General features: G+C 38.3%; 3 protein-coding genes across 4 annotated transcripts in view; all 3 read right to left on the reverse strand.

Annotated features, from left to right (window-relative positions):
* The window catches only part of LOC116325637 (AT-rich interactive domain-containing protein 3B), a 57,853-nt gene extending 51,020 nt beyond the window's left edge, over positions 1 to 6,833 (reverse strand). For both annotated transcript variants that reach the window (XM_031746593.2, XM_039613006.1), the window contains exons 1-2: positions 6,471 to 6,833; positions 4,814 to 5,446 (exon numbers count right to left, since the gene is read on the reverse strand). In XM_031746593.2, coding sequence (XP_031602453.1) covers positions 4,814 to 5,446; positions 6,471 to 6,506 — 669 coding nt within the window. In that variant the 5' untranslated portion in view covers positions 6,507 to 6,833. The remainder of the gene's footprint in view (positions 1 to 4,813; positions 5,447 to 6,470) is intronic.
* Positions 6,834 to 10,891: 4,058 nt separating this feature from the next.
* On the reverse strand, positions 10,892 to 19,276 carry fam219b (family with sequence similarity 219 member B). The gene is made up of 7 exons (XM_031746514.2): positions 19,064 to 19,276; positions 17,039 to 17,147; positions 16,144 to 16,237; positions 15,949 to 16,026; positions 14,785 to 14,836; positions 13,213 to 13,363; positions 10,892 to 13,122 (listed from the first exon to the last, which is right to left on the reverse strand). Exons 1-6 carry the CDS (start codon positions 19,136 to 19,138, stop codon positions 13,214 to 13,216), a joined length of 558 nt encoding a protein of 185 aa, XP_031602374.1. The 5' UTR covers positions 19,139 to 19,276; the 3' UTR covers positions 10,892 to 13,122; position 13,213.
* Positions 19,277 to 20,451: 1,175 nt separating this feature from the next.
* LOC116325569 (cytochrome c oxidase subunit 5A, mitochondrial-like) lies at positions 20,452 to 23,101 on the reverse strand. Its single transcript, XM_031746504.2, has 5 exons — positions 22,944 to 23,101; positions 21,282 to 21,398; positions 21,062 to 21,183; positions 20,792 to 20,914; positions 20,452 to 20,581 (listed from the first exon to the last, which is right to left on the reverse strand). Exons 1-4 carry the CDS (start codon positions 23,014 to 23,016, stop codon positions 20,801 to 20,803), a joined length of 426 nt encoding a protein of 141 aa, XP_031602364.1. The 5' UTR covers positions 23,017 to 23,101; the 3' UTR covers positions 20,452 to 20,581; positions 20,792 to 20,800.
* Positions 23,102 to 24,602: the final 1,501 nt, after the last annotated feature.

The raw sequence follows: 24,602 nt of genomic DNA on the forward strand, positions 1-24,602 counted from the left end.
TTTTTCTATGCCACACGTCAATGAATGCATGGGAGAGCAACATGGGGTTCAGTATCTTCCCCAGGGATACTTTGGCATGCAGACTGAAGCAGCCAGGGATTAAACCACCAACCTTGTAATTGGTTGATAATCTGCTCTACCTCTACCTTTATGCCAGATTCCCGTTCTGGCACAACCCCAAATAGGATTTTTGTCTTCGACTAGAATTGAACCAGTGATCTTCTGAATAGAAGTCCATAAAGGCAGCAGTGACATTACTGGCTACACTGTTATCATGAGAGCGACAGATAAAATGATTGTTCAATTCTGGCTGAAAAGCTAGCCATGGCAGATCAACTTAAATAAAATACCCAACTCCAGTCATCAGGTAATCAGTCAGTGCATCACTACCATTTCCCTGTGTTACGCATCCTTCATCCAACTCGAACACCTATTCTGCCTTTTATCGGACTGGGCCTCATTTGTTGCACTGATTTACTTAAGCCTGAAATGCTAACGCAAGTAGGTTTTCAGTCCTTTCCTTGTTTTCAGCATCTCCATAACAAAAAGTCATCCAGTCTAAGCAAATAAAATTACAAATCTAATCAGGCTGCAAAGGGTAATTACTCAGGCATCATGTAAATCAACTGCGTGCAAATGCACTACCATGCAAACCTATAATCTAAATGTCCTATGCTAATATTCATGCCCATTAGTTTATGTGACACAAGGAAGATTGAGCCAAACTGTTTTGCTCTCAGTATTCTACAACAACATAAGTGACGTACATAAAACTCAAAACCTCAAATAAAATCTGGATGTAAACTGGTAAACCCTTAAACCTAAAAAAATGGTCATTTGTTAAAGGAAGGCTGCTGCTTCCACACACACACACACACACACACACACACACACACACACACACACACCGCCCAACATGTTAAACATCCAGCTAATCCAACCAAAGCAATATCGCTGCCAATAGAGTTGGACATAGTACACAATCTGCAGGCACAATTAAAACAATTAGTCACAGACTGATTATGGCAAGAAGAGGAGGACATTGGATATGTGTGTGTTTGTGACAGGAGAGGTGGGGCGCGTGGGGGCTGGATTACAGAGGTCATGTAGCCTCTGTCCAAAGGCCAGAGCGCTGGGGCCGGTCGGTTATCCGGTCCAGCTCTCTCACCACGCGACGCCTTTGTCCATCTCCTTGTTTGACAATTATTTACTCTGCTGTTTAGGATGGGGCTGAGGTCACCATGCATACATCACTGACAAGAAAACACTGGCTACCACGTCTGCCCACTCAGTCTGACCTGTATAGTCCATCAACATTTGTGTGCAGTCAAAAAAAACCCCAAATAACCCTTCATATCGATATGTTACATATATACACTGATTGCTCATTATTATATCTGACACACTCTACCTATTGTTTAGAGATCGTTACAATCAACACTTTTAGTTCAGTAAACTGTTGATGAACTAGCACATGAGCATTATTATTTTATTCATATCTCATTGAGATGTGCTGAATGAAATCCGGAGTCTCTCTCTGAATGTGGTTTGCTATGATTCAAAAAGCATGGCAGATATCATCCAAAGAGTTCTTTGGATAAAAGCCTTGGTCCAGTCTGACCGTTTACATGAAATGTAAATGTTAATGTAAATGGTCTTCCATCCAATTGGCTCTTTAGCTGTCGTCTCATCTTTCCTCTGTCACTGTAGAACATAATAAATGTGCTCCCCCCATTATTATAGCGGGTTGGTATTTGCGGCATCCGCCAGGCTTGTCTCTGGCCTCTACAAGACAATGACATCAAAAAAAAAAAGAAAGAAAAAGAAAAGAAAAAAAAACTGTTCTGCCTCTACTGCCCCCCCTCCCCCTACAGCGGTGCAACCTGAAACTGCCTGAAGAGATGAGCCGTCATTAAATACTGCAGAGCTGACATAATGACAGGAAAGATAAAAGGGAGGAAAAAAAAAAAAAAAAAAAAGGCCAGACCAATTCTCGTCCCATAATGCCTCCCCCAACCCCCTGGCTCAGCCTTCTCTCTCTAATAAAAGACACCAGGCCACAGATAGGACACTGGTCAGCAACAACTTTGCTGCTATGATCTTCAGCTCTAACAATGCTGAGACAAAGCCTGCTCATCCCTGCAAATAATACTCATCCACTCATTCTGACACCTTGACATCTGGAACTAAAACACCTCCCACACAATGCAGGAAAGCCCGATTTAATACATATATTCAGAAACAGAAACTATATAGTCATCATTTGTCACATGTTTGATTTGTCACATGACAATCAAACTTTGATATGCCTGTTAGTCACGTCCAGAAATAGTAGTTTAATCTAATTTAATAAAATACATAATGTAATGAATACTTTTAACTGTTCAGATTAATGCAGCACTTAATGCCAGAGGCATATTCTGAAACAAGCTCATACCTGCTTAGCTTAGCAGATTAGCTTGCAAATTAAGTAAAGATTCTCCTAGTGACTCATTTGTTAATGAAATGTGAGTAGAAAGTTTTACAAATTGGCAAGTCTAAAATCAAAAACACTGAGAAAACCTTTGAAAATTTGAAAAACACAATTTTTAAGAATAGAGGTTAAAGGTCTTTCGTAGAAATACTCTAGTATTTAAAAGACTTTTGAAGCTGCTAAAACATTTTAAATGCTGCTGACTTAGCCCCATGAGTAACACTGTACACACAAGATGTCAGTGTAGTTTGCCGAGACTGGCTAATGTTAGTTTTGCTATATCAGTAGCTTTTAAAAAAAATTTACTTCACATGCTTGTCCAGAGTTGTTGTGCCTTGTTATGCCAGTTGATATTGACAAAGTCTGCATATAACCATTAGTTTTCTAAAATAACTGCAAGAGAAGTGCAACTGTTTGTGGGGCTGTTCAACTGTGTTATTTCAACCTTGCTTGCTTACAAATTTCCATTGTCGCCTCCAGGGGATGAGATCTCAGACCCAACAATTAACTGTCGTTGTATATTAATAAAGTAAAAACAGTTTTTTACCAACTTTTTAAAAAATTATCTAGTTGACTAATTGCACACATACCTGGTTTCATTCAGAGTAGAATCAATGAGAGTGTCTGTAAGGGTATAATTATCCTGATAAGAACAGGAACAGGGGTGTGTTTCTGCTTACAGATTCTGTATATGCAGAATCTACAGGCAATGGGCAGTAGAAAAAAAAACAGGCTTTCTGGTTTTCTTTCATAATGAAAGTATCACTGACCAATCACATTTGAGCAGGCTTTTGGCTCGATGCACGCAAGCGGTCCATGGGGAGAGCAAGAGAGGAAGGCATTGTCCAATCTGAAAACAATCAGCTATTAGCTTCTTGGAAATGTACCCCTTGGCCCGGATACCAGAACAATGGCCATTAAACCCACAGGCTACCTTCATCTGATGACAGTCATTGGTGTCTCATGCTGGCATGACATGGAAATTAACCCGAAAGGAAATAAGGCTGTTGGTGTTGACACTGCCAATGACATCTACTGCCAAGTTTTGCACATTTCAGCAGCATTTAAAATAATAAATATTGAAGAACATAAGAAAGACAGTTTCATTTATTCTCCATTTAAATAGTCCCAGCAGCATCCCTTCGATAAAGTGTGAAGATTCATGTGAAGCCGGTGACTTTAGCAAATGAACAATATAAACAATGTTGTGCCTCCTTCCACAACATCTATACACTGGCTTCTCTCACCATCTCACACTGTGGTACTTCTACGTGTCATTACCAAATGTACACGCTCTAAAGCTAAATTTGGAAATGTGAACTAGAGAAGCACCATGCAAAGACATTTACCTTTAAATAGACAGTAATAAAATCCCGACAGATGATAGTCCAGCACCCTCAGCCCACTGACAGAGCACAGATATATTTTGCGACACTGCCAACTACTGCACAGCTAGGGCTTTTTATATCACCCGCAGCCTGCTGCACTCTCTTTAACCTGCCATGATGCTAAAACATGCAGCTCGGCTGGGTTCCCAGTTGGCATTCCAGAGTTCTGTAAGACTGTGCTGAGGCAATATTTACTTTCAAGTGAAAGTAGCCTGCACTTGGCACAGAGCCCTGACTCTTGGGGTGGCGAGAGTGGGGTGTGACAGACTGCTGCTGCTGTGTATTACATCCAACCTTTCCACCCACCCGAAATCCTCCAACTGACCCAGCAAACCTCCCACAGCCTTACAGTAGTAGCAGCAGCTATGTCTCGCCTGACTCCACTACCTGGACCAGAGCCAAACCAGAGCCCAAGCAAAGCGCCAAGAGGGACACAGAGTGAGAGAGGCATACAAAATGAGAGCGCGTGGGGAGAGAACTAGTGAGCGTGAAAACATTGCGCCTTGGCCTGGCCCTCTGCCAGGACTCACTTAGTAGTTTTTTTTTTTTTTTTTGCCACAAAAGCCAATCGGCGGTCAAACCTCTGCAGAGATTTGAAGTGACTCACAAAGATACTCCTGGAGCGGTTCAAGCCACAGTTAAGATTAAGTTGTCTCTCACGGCAGGGGGCTGGACTGAGAATACAAACAAGACCCTAAATGGAAAACTGACAAGCAGTATAAGGACATACTCATTTGGATCTCAGTAAACTATAGTGATAATTTAAATTAATTAAAAAACAAAACAAAAACTCTGCCGTGATTTGCAATATTTAAGGAAAGACGGACAATTTTGAATTCTGAAGTTTTATACTCATATTTGAATTAGATAACTGTGAAAGAACATAATAGGATCAGATGGATTACAAAGGAAATCCTGTGGAAAGAAGGGCTACAACTGACAAGGTACTAACCTGTCTAAAGTGGTCATCAAAGCCCCAGTCAGCTTGTCCATTAGGAGAAGTAGCAGAGTGTGCCCCTGCAGGAGACAGGCCCTCGTCAGGTTCCTGCTTCACTCTAACAGGTGGGGAAGCAGCCCTCTGGGGAGCCAATGCAGAGTAACTGCCAAATGGACGGGCTGGGATTCGTGAGGCATTCTGCTGTAAAGCAAGGGTCTGCTTGCGGAGGAACTCCAGACCACTGGCGCTTCCCTCATCATCATCGCTACCCTCATCCCCTTCCATCATCTCATTGTCATCGTCCTCATCTCCAGAATCCCGACCTCTGTCCTCGTCATCCTCTCTGTCTGAGTCTACACTACTCTGATTGGACACCCGGGGAGGCAATCCACCACCAGCGATGCCTCCAGGCAGGCCTTTCCCCATGAAGCTGGCTCCAGAAGCCCGGGCAGCTGCTAAGATGGCCTGTTGGGCAGCAACCTGCTGAGCGTACATGATGTGAGCTTCTCGTATCTTTCTCTCCTTGCGCTCCATTTCTAATCGTGCCTGCTGCTGGCGTTGGAGCTGCTCCATCACTGCTTCGAGCTTCATTCCTCCTGCAGAGGTGCTTGGAGGAAAGGCCACACCAGGCTCCTGAGACATTCCGGGCTGTGAGAGGAAGAGAGGAGTCATGGATGACTTACTGCATACTGAAACCTAATTACTCCTGAAAGCTACAGTGGAGCCGAAGAAGCCCAATTTAAACATTAACTCAAACAAATTTGGATAATTCACCCACACGATTTTCATCAGATTAAAGAAGTAAAACGCTTGTGTACTTTTAAACCTACAATACCCCAACAACAAAATAAAATTATTTTAAGCTAAATAAAGAAATAGAAAAAAAAATACAAAAATCTCGCTAGTAACTGGAGCTCTTAAAACCTGAGCATGAATAAAAGCAGAAAAAAAAATACTAGACTAGAAAGTAGCCAAATCAAACTTTTACACAAAGGACTAATCTACATAAAGAGTTTAGAAAGTAAACACTACAGTAACCAGCAACAGAAAAATCCCTGTTAAGATTAGAGGAAATAATTGAAATGCAGTAACCCACTCTGAGTTTTGCTAAGTTCTTAAGAAAGTATTGCAGTAATTTGTCAAAACGACAACGCAGTAAGAGGTGTGTATTAGTAAGAAAGTTAAACGGATATTCATGTATCTACAATCATAAAAGTAGTTATCCCGATAAACTAGATTAACTATAGTTAAACTAAAGTAGATAAACAACCATCAAAGTGAAAAAAGAAAAGAGAAGAGAAGAGAAGAGAAGAGAAGAGAAGAGAAGAGAAGAGAAGAGAAAAACTGTTAAAACACATTTTCCGTGTTTAGATAGTGAGGTGCCACAACCTCAAACCTGGACACGATTTCAGGATACTCCCAACAAATGCAAAATATGCAACAACGCTTTAGGAAAAAAATGAATAACGTTATTACAGTGTTGTCGAAAACTATAAAATAAATAAATAAAAGTAACCTACCAAATAGTCTGATTACCCCTAAGAAGTTTGTTTTCTTTGAATTCTACAACGTTGAACGAGCCAATGCCGTAAAATAAAAAGCAATCGGAGCGTTTTCAGCTCGCTGCCGTTTAGGAAAGTACAAAAGGGCGAGAAGCAGAACCCCGACTCACCATTTGTGCCTTACTACTGCTTGAATTGTCCACCATCCCTCCTTCCTTGGCGTTTTCCTCCTTCTTCTTTTGGCAGTCGTTCAAACACTTGTAAACACACGCACACACGCGCGCGCGCGCACGGGGGGGTTGAGGGAGAGAGACTCCGAGCGTGCACCGCAGATTCCGACTGATCCGCCGGCAGAAAGCCGCTGAACGCTGTTTATCTGGGTGACCTCTTCAAATGCGGGTGCGTCTCTTTCTTTCTTTCTTTTTTGCCCCGTGATTTTCGGGGTTTTCTTCTTTAATAAAAAAGTGCACCGACTGGAAAATGGCCAGATCTCATATCTCGGAAAGCGCTGAGGTAACTCCCAGTCGGTTTTTTTCCTCCCCTTCAATTGACACCCCCAGCATGGCGCACTACAGCGTTAGGCCCGCCCAGCGACAGCAACAAGTATCAGCCCTTTTCAGTTCACCACTTTTATTAAGCTTTTTTACCTGTAATGTGTTAATTCCGATTCTTCCGAGTCTTTATTTTACACAAAATGGTCTGAATATCCACAACTTTTTGCATAAGATCAACTAAAACCTCAAACCAAAATGTTGTATTTTCAGAAGGTATTAAACTGATTTTAAAGTGCCAAATGCAGGTGTAATATATGAAAATGTAAGCATAAGTAGATGTGGATGTTGTCAGTTTAAAATGGATAGTTTTAAAATCATAGTTTTAAAGCTTGAAATTGATCTTTCTGCACATGGATATTGGTCTCTCAATAAGTAGACATTTAATAGGTCAGACCGTTTAAAGAAAACAACCTGTTCTATTAATTTTAAAAATGAAACATGAACCATTATGAGGCAAGGTTTAAAATAATTCTACAAAAACTCAATGGACAGGGCTATGCTGAGGTTGAAGCGCAGCATAATCATTAAATTGCAGTGCGGCTCCCTGCTACCCCCTTGAGGAAACCACAGACAGTGTATGGTTCATGCTGGTTAGCTCATAAATTGATCCAATGATATTACAGTTAACTAAAACTAAACTAAGAACTAAAATGTGTTGGGGAAAATTTTATAGTAAACTGAAATAAAAAAATGACTCTATAAAAAGTAACCAAAAACTATATATAAACAATATTGTCATTACTTTTATTCTTTATCATTTTGGTCACAAGGCTTTGGTGCTTATGTGTTTTGAAACTGAGATATGTAAATGGCTGTTGGTTAGGTGTTTGTGTTGTACATTAATTCCTCTGAACCCTGACGAATACCCACTTCTTCAAGTTTAAAAAAACTTTCTTTCCATGGCGGTCCCTTAGACTAAAATGAATTGGGTGATTGAGAACCCACACATAAGTTAAGTGAATTTCAGTGTGGTACTGTGACAGGATGCCACCTGTGCAGCAAGTCCAGTTGTGAAATTTCCTCACTACTAAATATTTATCAGTCTCAAAGTAGTAACTGTTGTAACAAAGTGGAAGTGACTGCGTAGCACAGCGATTCAGCCACAAAGTGGTGGGCCACAATAAGTCAAAAAGGGGGGTCAGCGGACGCCGAGGCACATAGTGTGCAGAGGTCGCCAACTTTCGCTACAGACCTCTAAACTTCATGTGGCCTTCAGATTAGCTCAAGAACAGTGTGTAGAGAGCTTAACCTGACATCTGACCCACTTTAAACTCATGGACTGAACATACACACACCCACAACCACCTACACACACACACAATGGACAACTGTACCCTCATACACACAATAATAACATGGACTGAACCACCACTCACAACCACTAGCACTTTATATAGCCTCTGTAGAAATTATCCACATATCTCACTTATCTTAACTGCACTACTGTATAGTTCTGTGTAAATAATCATTCTGTACATACAATAATTTTTAATTCTACAACTGTTTAAAACTTGCATAGTTCACATTTCTGTATAACTGTATATCTCATATTTCTGTATAGTTTTTTATTTCATATTCTGTATAGTTTTTCATATTTATATCCTGTTCATAGCCTGTACATAGCTTGTACTCACTACAGCCTGTACATACTTATAGTTATAGCATATTCATAACATACCTTCATACCGTGTACATTATAACATACCATAATAGACCCATTTGTGTAATATACTTACATATCTATATTATTGCTAATATATATTGTAATATATCTATATCATGGCTAAAGCACTTCTGGATGGATGCAAACTGCATTTCGTTGCCTTGTACCTGTGACATGTGCAATGACAATAAAGTTGAATTCTATTCTATTCTATTCTATTCTATTCTATTCTATTCTATTCTATTCTATTCTATTCTAATGAAATAGGTTTTTGTAGCTGAACAACTGCGTTTAAACCTTACACCACCAAAAAATCAGGTGCAGTTATGTAAAGCACGCCACCACCGGACTCTAGAGCAGTCGAAACCTGTTCTCTAGACTGAAAATCATCTGGAAATCCAAAGAATGACTCTGGGTTTGGTGGCTGGCAGGAGAAAGGTACTTGTGTGACTCCACTGTGCAAAATGTAAAGTTTGGTGGAGGGGGGATTATTGTGTGGGGTTGATTTTAAAGAGTTTGGCTCACCCCCTTAGTTCCAGTGAAATGAACTGTTGATACTATAGCATTCCAAGACATTTTGGACAATTTCCTTCCTGTTCCAACATGACTGCACACCAGTGCACAAACCAAGGTCTATAAAGACATGGATGAGCGAGTTTGGTGTGGAAGAACTTAACTGGCCTACACAGAGAGCTGATAGAAGTGCCAATAGAACACCTCTGGGATAAATCAGAGTGGAGACTGCGAGCCGGGTGTTCTTGCCCAGCATCAGTGTCTGATCTTACAAATGCGGTTCTCGAAGAATGGACAAAAATTCCCATAAACACACTCATAAAACTTGTGGAAAGCTTTCCTAGAAGAATTGAAGCTGTTATAGCTGCACAGGGTGGGCTGATAACCATATTAAACAGTGCTAACCACTGTGTCTCTGGCCCAACATACATTTCATTATTCAGCAAACAGTGAATTATGTCTGAATCATGCAATAGAAATTTGTATCTGCTGGATCCCCTTGTGCTTTGTGTCTTTCCTTTGTCTGTTGTGAAGATAGCTGTTTGAGTCTCGAGGTCCTGCTGACCTTTCAGTTTCATTTGTAAAGCTTTGTCAGACACAGATTATCCTCACTTTAGATTCACACAAAATGCTTTACTAACGACTAGTAACTGTTTTAATTATTCATGAATTACAATTTCATACAAGTATTTATAAAACACTTGTTTGTGCTTGATGTAATTTATGTAACTGTATTTAGAAATTGTTAATCCGTCATTTATAAAATATAAAAATGCTGTCGTTGAACACGTTATAGGTGAGCTTGTTAAGGAACAGTAAAGCATTTATATCAGTGTTTATAAACGACATACTAAGAAGCAGTAATACTTTGACAATGAAATACGTATTAACTAACATCTTACAAATGCTTAATAGTGTGTGGTTATTATAAAGTGTTTCCATAAAATTTGCCAACAAAAATTAAACTGAAGTGAGAAAATCCACCTTGGAAAGTAATGAAAACAAAAGTGCTGAATGAAATACGAGTGAAAAACTACTACAACTGCAGTAATCAGCCATGTCAGTGAAGACACAGATAGATGCAGTCTGTAATACTGAATATCTCCTGACAGCAGTGGTTCTGAAACTGTGAGGGGTTGGGTGGGTCCCCACTGGTGGGGCACAGACAAGTTGGTGAAAAATATGAAGTGAAACTAATATAAATAAGGATGGGGAGGGCTGTTAGGGAAAAAAACAAACAAATGAGGCTATTGATGCTGTTGTGCTGATTATTATTAAAGTAACATCTAAGGTGGATTTTTTTTTAAATTACTGAATGATGAAAAATGTGGTCAAAATGTGTGCGTCCTCTGAGATGTTCCAGGTGTCACTGACACAGTTTCAGGTGTGTTTGCAGTTTTTTACCTGAAAGAGATGGCAGCAAAAGACAGAAGAACTCTGTGGTATTCTGGTGAATGTTCTGCTATGAAACGTAACATTCATGTAAATGTTACTTTGACATACAGCCTAACTAAACACTAAAAGAAAGAGCAAAATGTATTCTGGTAGAGCAACAATGGTTCAGTAGCATAAAATCTTTGAGGGACATGACAAAAGGTTGTTCTACAAATTCCCCAAATCTTATTTTGACTGAGAATCTGTGGGATGTCCAATCCATAAAGGCTCAGGGCTCAAAAATTCCAGGATTTAAAGCTGCAAATGTCTACATGCCTGATATCACAGGAAACCTTGAGAAGTTTTAAAGAGTTCATAAGAGTTAATATTTTGAAAATCCACATAGTATCAGGCAAGTGGTTACTACCCATTAACCAAAAAACCACTAATAACAGCTCCAATTCTAATCAAAAATAAGACACATAAGCATAATCAACCGATTTTTATTTTTTAATGTAAACCAATTAACAATACAATTCAAATAAAAAGATTAGCATTTACCATCATAAAAAAAACAACCTGTTATTGCATTTTGCACGCAACAACACTATCTCATCACAGGGATGTACACCATACAGATTGTCCCAATAGTTGCATAGTACAGGTGAGTCAAGTGTACTTGCTACTGACCACTGGTGTTAAGTGCAAAATTGTATGTACATAAGAACGTGCAGAGCCAGGGCCGGCGTCAATACACTATAAATTCAGCTGGTCCATTTTAAAGCATTTAGTTCACACCTGTATCGAGTAACTCACACTTAAGTGTTATAGTAGAATCAGCTTTTATTCCTTAAACACCCACATTACAACCAAGGAGTGCTGGGAGGAGATGGTGTGCGTGACAAATACTAGTAAGGTAAGATTTTCTAACACCTTACAGTGCAAAGGTGTGAGGGGGAAAAAAAAGGACTGATTCCAACTTTGTAAAGTACAAACCAAGGTTCCTACTTTGTCATTGCACAAAATGTCACTTTTCCAGTCCTCAATCTGTTATGTTGATCAAGTGGTATGCTATACCATTTATTCACACCACTGAGAGTTACCATCACAGCAAAGGAAGTAACAGAGTGGCCAGTATTTCAGTAAAATAGCAGTCACATGTCCTCCCTGCACTTAACTCGTTGTGCAGTTTCCTAATTTCTATTTCTTAATGTAAGTGGAAAACCAAATCATTTCTATTTATGATCATACACCCACCATCCATCCATCACTCACGCATGCACACACATACACATACACACAAATAAATCTCCTGAGAAGTGATCACTATCACTTACTCTGACATTTAACATTTTTTCCTTTTACTACGGTTTCAAACAGTTAACAGTAAAATATTACCCAGGCTGTAGCATGTCAGTGAACACATACATTTTTAAAAGTGAAAAAAAAAAATTGTCTTCCAGTTTAAATTTTTTCAGTACATAAGTGTGTCCATTATGCAGGAATCAGCAACACATCATAACACAGAAAATGAGGCCAACATATAGTATGAGCCTAATAAAATAACATAAGGCTGGACTAAAAGTTTGATTCTAATGGTGATCTGCTGTTATCGTGTCACAATAATTAGTGTCTTCAACAAATGATGACAAATATATATATATAAATAAAATAAAGTAACTCTTAGTTGAATCATAACCTGAATGAGGCCAAAATGCTACATATCCATCTTTGAACACAAATGTCTTTAACATGAATCTATATTTGAATTCGTCTCAACCACACCATGTTACTTAATGCATATCAAATAAAAAAACTGAAATGCAAATGTCACATAATGACTTCTATGAAGTCCAAATGTAGTTAAATGTCACGTGTTCTTCTATCAAAGCACTTCATTCCATCTGCTCACAGCTGTGCCTTAAACAGCAGTGTGGCATTTGCCAACTAGAATACTAGTATGCTTCACTTTCTCCTTATCCAATCCTGTCCAATGACCTTTTTGTTTTGTTTTTTTTAAAGAAGAGGATGGCTTCGTCCTCCTCGATTTGTCGCAGTTTTCTCAATTACAACTTGTAAAATATAGTGACTTTTTATAGTAATTATTATGTGTGTTATTAATGAGTCCACTCAAAAACTATATATTTTTTCAGATTGTAAGTAGTTATTTTTGTTGAGACATGACTATTTATGTCGTGGCCATTTCATTTAGGAATAAAACTCAAATGTAATTTTAAAGAAAAAAAATAGTTAATACTTCAGTGATCTGGGAATGTCATTGATAAAACAAGGTGCAATTACTTCATGTAGCTGTTGGTTGATAACTGGGTAATGTAGATTCACCAAAGAGCTGAAACAGTAAGACTGTATATCATATCTGTATGCATGTCATGCTTAGAGGGTTGCACAAGTAACTGCCCAATTACAAAAGACAGTAACCAGTTCACCCTTGGGTTAACAGGTGCATCATCCTAAATGTTGAATTAATCTGTTAGGAGCAGTAGTGTAGTTAGCATTTCACACAGTCCTATTTTTTTTAAAGAAACAACGAAAAAAAATATAATAAATAAAAAAATAGCTCAAGCTTTGGGGTCACAGTGGATAAGGCTTGTTCTCATGTCCACCTGCGTTTTCAAAGGGGGTTGAGCAATCTCAGTGCACGCAGTCCTGTATGAAGAGGTGTTTGGCTTTAGAGCTGGAAGTCCTCTAGCAGTGGAGCTGCGTGACAAAGAAGGCGTCAGGCACCAGTCATTAAAGTAAACTGAAGCAGGAGCCAAGACTTTGTTAGATTTGAGTCACTGCACTGACATCACTGTATGGGGCAGGACGGGCCCTCAGAGCAGCAGCACACAGAGGAGCCCATGGCTTTGGGTGGAATCAGGTCCAGGTCCTCATCGTCGGGGATCTCATCCAGGCGATAGCCATCCTGAAGCAGCTGCTTGCTCAAATCAGGATGGATCTAGAGAGCAAAGACAGAATATACTTGAGATGTGATGCAACCAGATTAGTGTAACCACTTAAAAATAATGTTACTTAATGAATGAATGAATTTTTACATGGAAAAATTACATATTTAAAGGCAAGTCTATCAAGGGCTGCTGCACTCTGTGAGAGGCTGTGCTCATGAGGTAAAACAGCTCATTTATTAAACGGAAGGCATATGGTTTGATTCCCTGGCTCTTGGTGTCCTCGTCCTTGGGAAAATTACTAAACCCCAAACTGTCCCAAATTGGTGTAAAAAGCACTAAGTTTTAAGTAAGAGTACAAAAGTACTGGATGAGTACCAGTCCATTTAGCACGTAGTTTTGTAAGCCAACTTGGAAGTTTTGTTATGTTATTTTCTTATGTTACTTTATTATATTATTTTTGGAATGTAAAACTTCAACGCAGCCTTGATAAAACTTAAAACACTAATGTTAGAAACTTTTTGGTGACAATGTGGAAGTCATTCAACTGTAATGTATCCATTATAGCTGACAACTTCTGAAGTCTTCTTTAGCAAACACTTCTGGGACATGTAAAAGGTTCCAAATTTCATGACGGGGGTATCTACTTGCATCCTGCATGTTGGACAGTAAACTTGAAAGTGTCTAAAGCTTTTGTCACCAGAAAACCTTCAAAAAACCCACCAACCTCAAGAGGAAGGAACTGGAAGTGAAACATGCCAAGTTATTTCCAAATTTTATGACTCAGTCTCTGTATGTCTTGTTAGAATAGAACAAGACAGAGTTTGCCACAAGGTACAAACCTAGATAATAATCTTAAGTCATGAGACTCAGTGCCTGGGAAAGAAAAATAACAGAAGTAAAACTTATCCTTTATTCTCACATTTATTCACACATGTACTCAGTACATGTCGTTTCTGGCATGCGTACAAATTCAAATAAAAAACTATGCTACCAGTTGTGAATGTCTGATGCATTTCTGGTGCAGCTGTAAATGAGCTGCTTGCTGAATGATCTTTGTTAAAAGGGTTGGCATAATAATCATGTGCTTCAGCCAATACCTTTTTGAATGGCCTTATCTCGTGCTTTCTTGCTTTGTGGTAAATCTGTCTTTTGTATTCATTGAGAGATCTGAATGCTAATCAAGAAAAAAAATTCCCAAGTTTGCATGTAATTTGGTGCCGCAAAGGGCAGGGTTTTCAGTGGTCTGCTTTCAGTGGTGTGTGCTGACAAGTCAATCCAATGTGTTTGTGAAAGAAGCACCAAAGTCACAAAGGCAAGGAGCTAAAATTGAAACAAAAATCAAAAAGCCAGATTTGATAAGAACATAAACCATGGTTCAGCATGCTGTGGCTAAAAGTCACCCAACCAGTTTGACACAATGGTAACAGATTCGAAGAGAATCTAAAAAAAATGTCCTGTGGAAATAACTCACCTCAGCTGAAGAGTATCCAGAGGAATACTGCTCAAAATCAATCTCTTCATCACTGTTAAGACATGAAGGACAGATTCTGTTCATAACTTAGGAGGCACAATTTTAGAGAGCAAATTGAGAACCCAGTGACGACAAATTAAAGTTAGCCTGAATTTTAATTACAGAAAATGGGCCTGTTTTAATTTAGCAGTTAGGAAAATACTTGTACAGACCAAGTTATTAAACGCTATTCATTATGGTAACTTTACTTATATGCATACATGCTGTTGCCTTTGGACTACATTCGTATATTCTGCGTTACAGTTTATATCAAATTCATTATCGATCGCACATGATGGTGTACTTTATGATCTGGCTGGTATACTTTCTATTTACAAAACTATACTGGACAAATACCCACATCTTATTCTATGTAATCGCTTATCTTTTACAAACAGCTGCTGTGATTTTACCTCTTGTAGAGTCCTCCACTTTTAAGGACCCAAACACCAATTGTAATGCACTATATGTTAATGTTTTGGGCTTGCTGGGAGAGTTCAAAATTCCCTTAAATAAATATCAAACCTAACAGTGCAACTGTAATTTCTCAAGTGTTGTGGTTTGTTTAATATTTGAAATGGTGTGCTTTCTCTTTGACGATTTGAAAGAGACATTGACTTGTGATTACATATAAACATACATTTACACATACATAAATAAATTCAGTCATTTTGATGTGGAAAATTCAAATGTCAAGTAAAAGCTTTTTGACTTTTTTTTTTTTTTTTAAACAGGTTTACATTTTGGATTGTAGATTGTAAAGTATGGGTTTACAGACACCTAACCTGAACTGGTAAGATATGACATATGGTGGTTTAGACATCATGTGATCATCTAAGTGATCTTGATTCATGTTATCTACTTTCACGCTGTTCAAAGAATGTAAGGATTTTTATGTTGGAACATGTTCTTTGTTGTATAGAAATACAACAGAAACATTTTAAATTGTGGTTTTAAGGTCAGAGATACAGTAATTCTTACAGTTTAAAAAAAAAAAAAAAATTTGTTCTTTTCAATTTTTTTTTAAAAGGCTGAAAAAAACCTCACAAATGATAACACCAGACCGTTAGTCCTTAGTGTACTACTGTTTTAACCTAATAACATGAATACCAGGTTTGACCATACCTGTCTGAGTCAATTGCAACCAAAGTATCCTCAGCGTGCTGACTCAAAGCAGCATAGCCCTTGTTATATTTCACCATCCTAAAAACACAAACAAAAGACAACCAGAAACAGCATTAAAATAATAAATCACATTTCATGTTCATTATGCTGACATCACAAAAAGCTGCTTCCTCTTTGGTATTCTTTCCTTCTGACCTCTTGGCTCCCTGTCTGGGCTGGTGCGTCACTGGAGGCCCCGGTGAGAGAGCTTTCTTCTTCAGCGCTTTCCTCGCCATCTCCCTGTGTTTCTCTTGAGATAACAAAAGACATTTTTGTTAGGGCAGAACTGACCATAGAGGGAGTGGAGAGAGAAAGTAAACACTGACAGTTTACACAGGCAGAAAAATTGAACCTATATAACCTATAACCCATTTTTCATAACACCTACGAATTTCAACATGTTTTTCAGACTAAAGACACTCCTATGCACTTTTTAAAATAAACTGAGATGTATGAACGATTGACTAGAAAAGTTTTGTATCCAGTGAAACATCTAACATCCATTTAGTTAATAAGTAACATGATTTTGTATATAGAGAACATCCCAGGGAGAGGCAGACTGGGAGCGGTTTACCACTCTGAAAGACTAAAAATATAAGAAAAATAACATAAGATGAGAGTCTTATTGTATACTGTACGTGGTATCATTATAGGATTTAGAAAATCCAGAAGAAAGTCTAAGTCTAAGAAAGGCTAAGATCTTCAGGCCCCTAGGCAGTGCTGCATAAAAAAACACAAAACAAGGACACACACACCCACACACCAAAAATCACCTCCAGTGTTTTATGTCACCTCTTTGTTACAGTAAAGATTTTTAAGAGACATCAAGAACAGAGGAAGATATTTTGTGACTAGGTTAAGCTGAGAGTGCCCAACAGTGTCATATGACTCAGCCTTTGTTGTCCTGCTAGGTGCACATTCAACACTATTCATGCACATCAGCATAAATCAACTCATAAAAACAACAATCACAGCAGGACTGGTGACCTACAGATAGGGATAAAATTAAAGTGTTTATGCCACCAACTGTTTGAGGTGAGGAAATACTTACGTAGTTTGAGATGGATGGCTGGCGCTCTGGACATGATGTAAGGTCCTCTTTTTTCCACTGGCCTGATGCTGCCATCTGTGCTCTTAGGTCTTGTGCCACTACTTGGCCCCTTAAGTTTTAAAAATTGAAAGTACAATCAGTACTTTAATGAATGACTCAATCAACAGCTTCACTGTCAAAATACAATGTACTGTACAATGAAATGAAGTGACTGTCCTTTATGGTGAAAATCACTGAAAAGATAAAATAGTTTACATGTTACAATAACAGGGTGGAACAAAAGGACAAAACCAGATATACAGCACCGTGCAAAGTCTTGAACAACCACTTAATTTTTTTTTAGTATTTTGATTCCAAGAAGCTGTATTCTAATCTTTTCACATGTCTTGAGCAACAGTTCTCCCAGCTTTTGAAGGTCTTTCAAAATTTTTCAAAGCCACTTCACACAGACTTATGAAACATTCAACCATGAAAGACGCTTAACTTAAGGTATAATCTAGTGTTGCAGCTACAGATAAGAGAAACCTATTGAAAACCAATTTGTTATCAGTAGCCTGTTACAAAAAACAAATTTGTTCTAAAACTGCACTGACTTTACCAACAAGGTCCACAAATGATGTCATCTCCCTTTTCATTTGTATACCTATAACTAAGGCACTGGAGACAGTCATTAAATGAGTATAGTAAGAGTGAAGTAAGTTCCTTACACAACAGAACTAGCTTTACAATCAGATTTGCACTGCAGTACACCTTTGCCTTACCACCACATATATCAAAAACAATTAGGATTGCTACAGACAAAAGCATGGATGTACCATGGGCTCCCCAGTATCACCCATTGTACCCAACCTTTACACAGAGAAGTGGAAATTAAAGCTTTGGGCTTCTTCAAAGGGATAAAACCTAGCCACTGGTACTGATACGTGGATGACAACTGGGTCAAAAAACAAACCAAGTAGAAGCCTTTACCAAACAAAATGGCAGTGGATAAAAACAAAGTTCACCAGGGAGGATACCAAGGATAATAGGTTATTGTCCCTGGTCTGTGCTGTGATCATTGAGGAGGATGGAAGCCTTAACCTTTAAGTTTACTGGAAACACACACATTCCAGTACCTACTCATTGACTCCCACCAGCCACTGGAACAGAAACTTGGGATAGTCAGCACCCTATAGCACTTATAGAAATAAAAGGAATACAGGCGTGTAACAAAAAAAAAAAAAAAAAAAAAAAAAAAAAAAAAAAAAAAAAAAAAGCTCTTAAAATATGCGGTTATCCCAGTTGGACTTTCATCAAATCAGCGAAGATGCAATGAATGCCAGACACCAACCAGGAAGAAAGAGAAGCAAAAATGTAACAGCATTGTTGTCTTTTATGTAGCAGGTTTGTCAGAGAAACTCAGGAGGATTTTCTCCCAGCATGGCTTCCCAGTGTATTTCAGACCAAGCAACAGCCTTATCTTCATGCATATATCACTACAACTATTTCCCATTTTTGCAGAAAAATATACAGAAATGAGAGGCTACCCAAGACTATTGCACAGTACATCACTCAAATATTTTTGTAATTAATCATCTTTTTAGAAAATTCTCCTAGTGATATTATATACAAAACAGTAATAGAAACTGAATTCAGAAATGGGATTCAACAATACCCTCAACTGAACAAAACAATTAGTTAATATGTTTAATATTGCAACGAATCTCGTTTGGATTCATTTTTCATTTAGCTCCAGGTCCTCCCCAGGGCTGTCTATTACATTGCAGCAGCCAAAGAAAATTAGAAAAATTTAAATCTATAGTTTTAGTCCTTTCGATTTGAATCCCCCCCCCAGCTATACTTCTTATATTTTTTCATTCCACTCACTCTCCATAAATTTCCTCCACACTTGTTAAGGTCTACCAACGAAGTCTCGTTCATCCTTACAATGATTTTGAAATTATTTCCCAATTAGCGAAATGTCAAAAATCAAACGCTAAGCTAGTTAGCTATCCTCCCCCGTTAGCTAGGTTTAGCTGACATTACCGACAAACCCTGCGACTCCTGCTGTGCCTCCAGCAGGGAGTCCTTCTCCGGCTCCTCCAAAATGTCGTTCATCATCTTGGCTTTAGTTGTCACAGTTTACGCCGCAACACACCCATGTTGACAGCTGCCCCATCGGAAAGGGACTTTTAGTTCATAAGCAAACAGGAACTTCTGTTAGCTAGCTGTGTTCTCGCGGGACAGGTTTCATAGTACTTCCGGGAAACACAAATTTCAAAATAAAACCCTCCTTGACTCGAGAATGGTTCCTTAAATGGTTTACAAAATCATGAAGTACGACAAAGCACCCCGGCCTAGTTTATTAAGACAATTGCAGTCAGATAAATATTAAAATAAAAGGGTAACAAATCTATAATGGGTGTTAAACGTGTCACTAAACCATCATAATACAAGACTGTCATATTTTCCAATTAATGTTTCCGGTTCACATCAAACTAAGAAAACTTTTCCAAGCAATTTCAAGCAACGACTTGGTTTCAACTTACAGTAATATAATAAATATATTAAGCACAAAATAATAAATAATATACAAGTATCAATTTAAATATCTTATTTTATACCATTTCCATAGCAAATATGCGAAACGAGGACTTCAAAACACGCAAATATTTAGTTACAACCAGGATTTCTAGCCTCTCAGTGCCACCTGATGGGCAAAAATAAGAGCCCAGAGAGAAGTCTAAAACGGTTATGACCAAGCAAAAAATAAAAAGTCTACATTTGTGTTACATTTATGTCTAAATATCTGGATAGAAATATTTCATTATTAAAATACATTTTTTTAGTTTCATCATAGCACGTCTAAACTAGCTTTCTTTAGAAAGCAAGAGGAGGAGCAAAAGGAAGCACTTAAAATTCTATGCTCTGTTTAACAGCGCTTGGGAATTACTTTAAAAAATTACATTTTCATTTGGGTTTCATCTGTGTATATAATATGTAAAAATAATAAAATGAGAAACTGTTCAAAATACAAATTAATTGCTCTCGTGGAGCTATAATTACTAGTCGAACTCTGCAGCTATCATGGAGTCTTCTGATTCACTACGCTGGATTTTGCTCACACACCACTTTGGCTCCTTTGATCGTCTTCAGCCTCCTGTTTGCTTGCGACCCTGGAAGCTTTAGGGTGGTTTTTTTGTTTATTTTTTTTTTAATTCATAGTAAATAAACATGGGTACCGTAAGCACTGACTAAAATCTAAAACACTGGTTCATCAAATTCAACGTGACCATCCGTTATAACAAAATGCTAGTTTCTATCCTTTTCGATAGAGTTCAGCTGGTTCTTATTTATTCTTCACATCAAATATTTACACAGGTATAATTAAGTACATCAAAGCATGTATTAGTCATACACAAAGAACAAGCAAACATCTTCAATTTCTGGTTTATTTATAAGGTCCATTATTTTGTACACCACAGGACAGCTTGGATTTAAACAATATAGGCAATTCAGCGTGGAGAGAATCGGGAAAGCTCATCTCTTTATACATCAAATAACCTGTGGAAAGAGAAACAAAACAAGTTTGCAATTGAAAGTATGTAACGGGCCACATAATCTACAATAATATTGTGCAATAAAGTAGACCAGCATGCACATTCACAGTTCGAGGTAGCACTGGGCAGCATCAGTTACTAATGCCTGAAGCAATTCTTTTCAAAATTCACACTGCCCATCCAGGTAGCATGCTGCGGTATGGTGCAGTCTCACCTTGATAATCTACAACTTGTCAATTCCCAGCTCTTCCGGTGTTGAAATGCCGAGTTCTGTGAGGGTGGGCTTTAGCTCTTGGATCAGGTAGGGATAGATGTCTTTATGGGGACCTGCTTTGTCCTAAGATAAAGATAGAAATGTGGTCAGCTGTAAAGCACAAAAAAAAAATCAGAACAAGGTGTATATCCAATTGTAATCTCAAAGAGTACGATTTATGTGACTCCATTTCCTCTAATGACATATTTTACTGAAGTGAGTCTTACTCACCTTGACAGCTTCAAGGATGCGGATGGCACTGGCCAGGTCGTTCAGCCTCCGACAAGCTCTTAATGCCGAATCCAAGATCTTGGGTTCAGGTACCAAATCATATCCAATTAGGGTGTTCATTCCTGTGTGTGTTTAGTTAACAGAAGTAGCAATGTAATTTTAAAGTTAGTTAACCCTCATTTGAACTATAACAATACAAAAATAATCCACTCAAAGTCACCTTTCCTGAGTTCCCAGGCATCTAAGTCAGGCTTGCTGAAGTAAGTGACCCAACGGGAATCAAACTCCTCATCTGTCTCCACCTTTCCATGGGAGTAGCACCTGGAGGCCAAGGGAGCTTGAAAAAAAGGATTCAATAAATAAGTTTCAAGTACATACTTGTATAACATAAATAAATAAATAAAAACCGCATAAAATTGAACTATTGCAGACTTTTAAAAAAAAAACATACTTTTTTTTTGTTACCCAAGACAAAGAAAGCACTGTATTGTACTTAAAGTGAATCAAACATCCCAGGTCCTTAATCAAACATACACACAGTGACATTTTAAACTTTAACACCACACTGTAAAATTTCCTCATTTAATGATCTACCACAAGTTAAAAACAATGTCTGCATCTACAAAGGAACAGGAAGTGCATCTTGGTGCTGAACCATATTAATAAACATTTACTTTTTAAATGCATATCAATTTTTAAGTATTCTTAAAACAATATGCTAATTTTACTGTTAAACAGAATTTCTTTTTTCACAGTACCCACAGTGCCTCTGCTCCTCTCATCGCCTTATCATTAACAGTGCTGCTTCTTATCACTTTTCACTCTGGCTGAATGCAACCTCAGAGGCTTTTAAACAAGGGCACATTTTCATTTTTACTCTGGTATGAAATGGCATTTTATGCAAAGAAACATAACTCAAAGTACTGTACCAAAGTTATAAATTCCAGTGGCATTACGGAAAGAGTGACAATATGCACAACAGTAGTCGTTACACATTTTGAGGGAGTAAAGTAAAATAGGGTCATGCAATTTATTGCTCCATCGCCTCGATCAGAGTAGCTGTTGTGTGCGTGTACATTTGAAGACGTAAACGAGTTTGGTTTCAGTTTCTTTATTTCCAGTGTAGGAAGCCTGCAAACTAAGCATTTGTCGTAGAGAGGAGGTCACTGAACAAACTGTTATGCATTATGGATAATCCAGATGACCCTCTGCACCGCTAACTGGACAGGCAGCAGAGCACCTTCTCAAACTGACTGAAGGACAGATACTGAAAACCACTTCTACCAAATACTATAATACCTTAATTTATTTAGTTCAACAATCCTGAATAATGATTAACTTTTTACATAGTACTCATTAATGTTCTGAACCCGTCTGCCATATACCGTCAACTAACATTAGATGACCTGCACAGGTGAGCTCAGGTCGGTTATTTCTGGAAAACAGCAGCATTAAAAAGGCCAAAGCCAAATACATGCTCACGGTGTAAATCTTAAATCAAAATCTGCAGGATTGAGATCTGCATTCAGTTTTGACCATAGTCCAACGTGTTGATATGAGCTGCGTGCAAACTGCGGTCGCTGACGCTCTCAAACAAACTGAGGAGGGTCATCGCAAGGTCGTGACTTTTACGCTTTAATTCGCTTCGCGCCTCAATATTTAAATCACACAAGGAACGGCGAAAACACCAGACTATTTTAATTTCAGACCCTTAAACACAGCAGGTCACAACTTTAATTCAATGTCACCCCATGTTAGCTTCTAGCTACATACAAGCACATAGGGTTAGCTAAGCTAGCTGGCTAGCTATACGAGCCCATTTGACTTAATTCATCACACAGTTTGTTTAATTTCACGTAAATTGTAAAGCAGACAGTCCTACCTGAGTAGCAGGGTCGTGACCGAGTCAGACTCCGCGCTCCCGTGGCTGACAGTCGGAAAACGGCCCGGAACATGTTACCGCACTGGATACTAACCGTCCTGTACGTGTTAGAAAGGGGTACTCTGGACCTACGGAAGGACACGACGAGGGCGACACGGTCACGTGACTGAACGAAGACAGCCGAATACCTCCTCCAGGCCGTTGACGTGAGCGTTTTTTTATTTTGTTTTTTTGTTGTTTTTTGCTACTATAAAGTAAAATATTAATATATTGATTCAACAATAAAATCTCTAAAAATATATTTTTTTCTTCTAGCCCATCTATATTTTTTCATTTTAGTTTCCATTTTATTTTTAGTTTCGTTTTCCAATCATGGGAAATTAGTAGTATGCCCAATATGGTCATATATGAGGAAATAAAAGTTATTACAGTTTTTAATTTTCGAATTAGATTAGATTTTTATTTTGTGTTGAATTTTTGCTTTCACTTATCTTTTCTTCTTTTGGCAGCTCCCTTTAGGGGTCGCCATAGCTGAGTATCGATGCTCACCATATCCCTATCATCCTCCTCTGTCAGCCCAACCCTGTGCATGTATTCCTTCACTAAAAACACGAATCTTCTCCGTGGTCTTCCTTCTTTCCTCCTGCCTGGCAGCTCCATCTTCAAAATCATTTGTCCGATATATCCACCGTCCCATAATTACATCAGTTAAGCAGAAGTTTGGCTAGCAAACTAGTTTGGCTTCATAAGCTAAATTGGTTTACTAGTTTTATTTATTGGACTAGTAAAATAATAGTGTAGTAGACTAGTAAATTACTAAACTAAAATCCATATTTCAATGAATGTAACACCACTGGTAATGGCCTATAACACCAGCAGAGGGAGCTGTTGGTTTTAAAACATACACTTTAGCCCTCTGGTTGCAACAACACAAGTGTAATTTTCTAGTCTGGGAGCAGGTGCAGCCCAATTCAAAGAAGTGGAAGATTTCAATGCAAAACACAAATGATCAAGTTTATTTTTAAGTTTTTAAATACTGATTTATGTGGGGGGGGTTTTCGTGTGTCTGTAGTCACATGACAGGCCTCTGCTGTGGATGTAACTAAGGTACAGTGGATTACTCGGTCATGTGTTGATTCAAGTTTGTGTGTGTGTGTGTGTGTGTGTGTGTGTGTTCTTAGTGACGTGGTGAACTGTAATCCCCCCTAAGCCCAGAGCACCACAGTAGATGTCCATTAGTGTAATGTGTTGCTGCACATCTTTCCTTCTCTGTCTCTGCCTGTCTCTTTCTATCTTTCTCTATCCGAGTCAAGCTTTTATTTTCTTCTTTTCTCTGTAAATATCCATGTTGATCTTGCATGTTTAGGCATTTAGCCTCAAGTTCAGAATTCCTTTAAACATGTAATTAGATAAGCTCCCTGACCTCTGACCTCACCATGAACAGCAGCAGAGAAAACATATTTTCTTAAACTGGATTTACACAGAAAATTCATGTTCCCTTGTGAGCTTGAAATGATATTAGACTCTATAAGAGTCTTTACAATTTAAGTTACTGTTCTTATGTAAAGTCATCTGGAATAAGAATAGAAATTTGAAAATTCACCATAAAGTGAAATATGAGATGATACAGATATCATGAAACCTCAAAATGTTTCCAAG

Source organism: Oreochromis aureus, linkage group 1, assembly GCF_013358895.1.
Source record: "Oreochromis aureus strain Israel breed Guangdong linkage group 1, ZZ_aureus, whole genome shotgun sequence".
Classification (NCBI taxonomy): domain Eukaryota; kingdom Metazoa; phylum Chordata; class Actinopteri; order Cichliformes; family Cichlidae; genus Oreochromis; species Oreochromis aureus.

Bases quoted from the DNA above. Each gene is read 5' to 3' on its own strand.
- fam219b (XM_031746514.2), bottom strand. From the start codon at position 19,138: ATGATGAACGACATTTTGGAGGAGCCGGAGAAGGACTCCCTGCTGGAG. The intron at 16,238-17,038 runs GTAAGTATTTCC...TGTTATCTCAAG, and splicing joins AGCCATCCATCTCAAACTAC to AGAAACACAGGGAGATGGCG. The intron at 13,364-14,784 runs GTGAGTTATTTC...TTTGCTCTCTAG, and splicing joins CTGGATACTCTTCAGCTGAG to ATCCATCCTGATTTGAGCAA.
- LOC116325569 (XM_031746504.2), bottom strand. From the start codon at position 23,016: ATGTTCCGGGCCGTTTTCCGACTGTCAGCCACGGGAGCGCGGAGTCTG. The intron at 21,399-22,943 runs GTAGGACTGTCT...CTTTTTTTCAAG, and splicing joins GTCACGACCCTGCTACTCAG to CTCCCTTGGCCTCCAGGTGC. The intron at 21,184-21,281 runs GTGACTTTGAGT...AAACACACACAG, and splicing joins TGCCTGGGAACTCAGGAAAG to GAATGAACACCCTAATTGGA.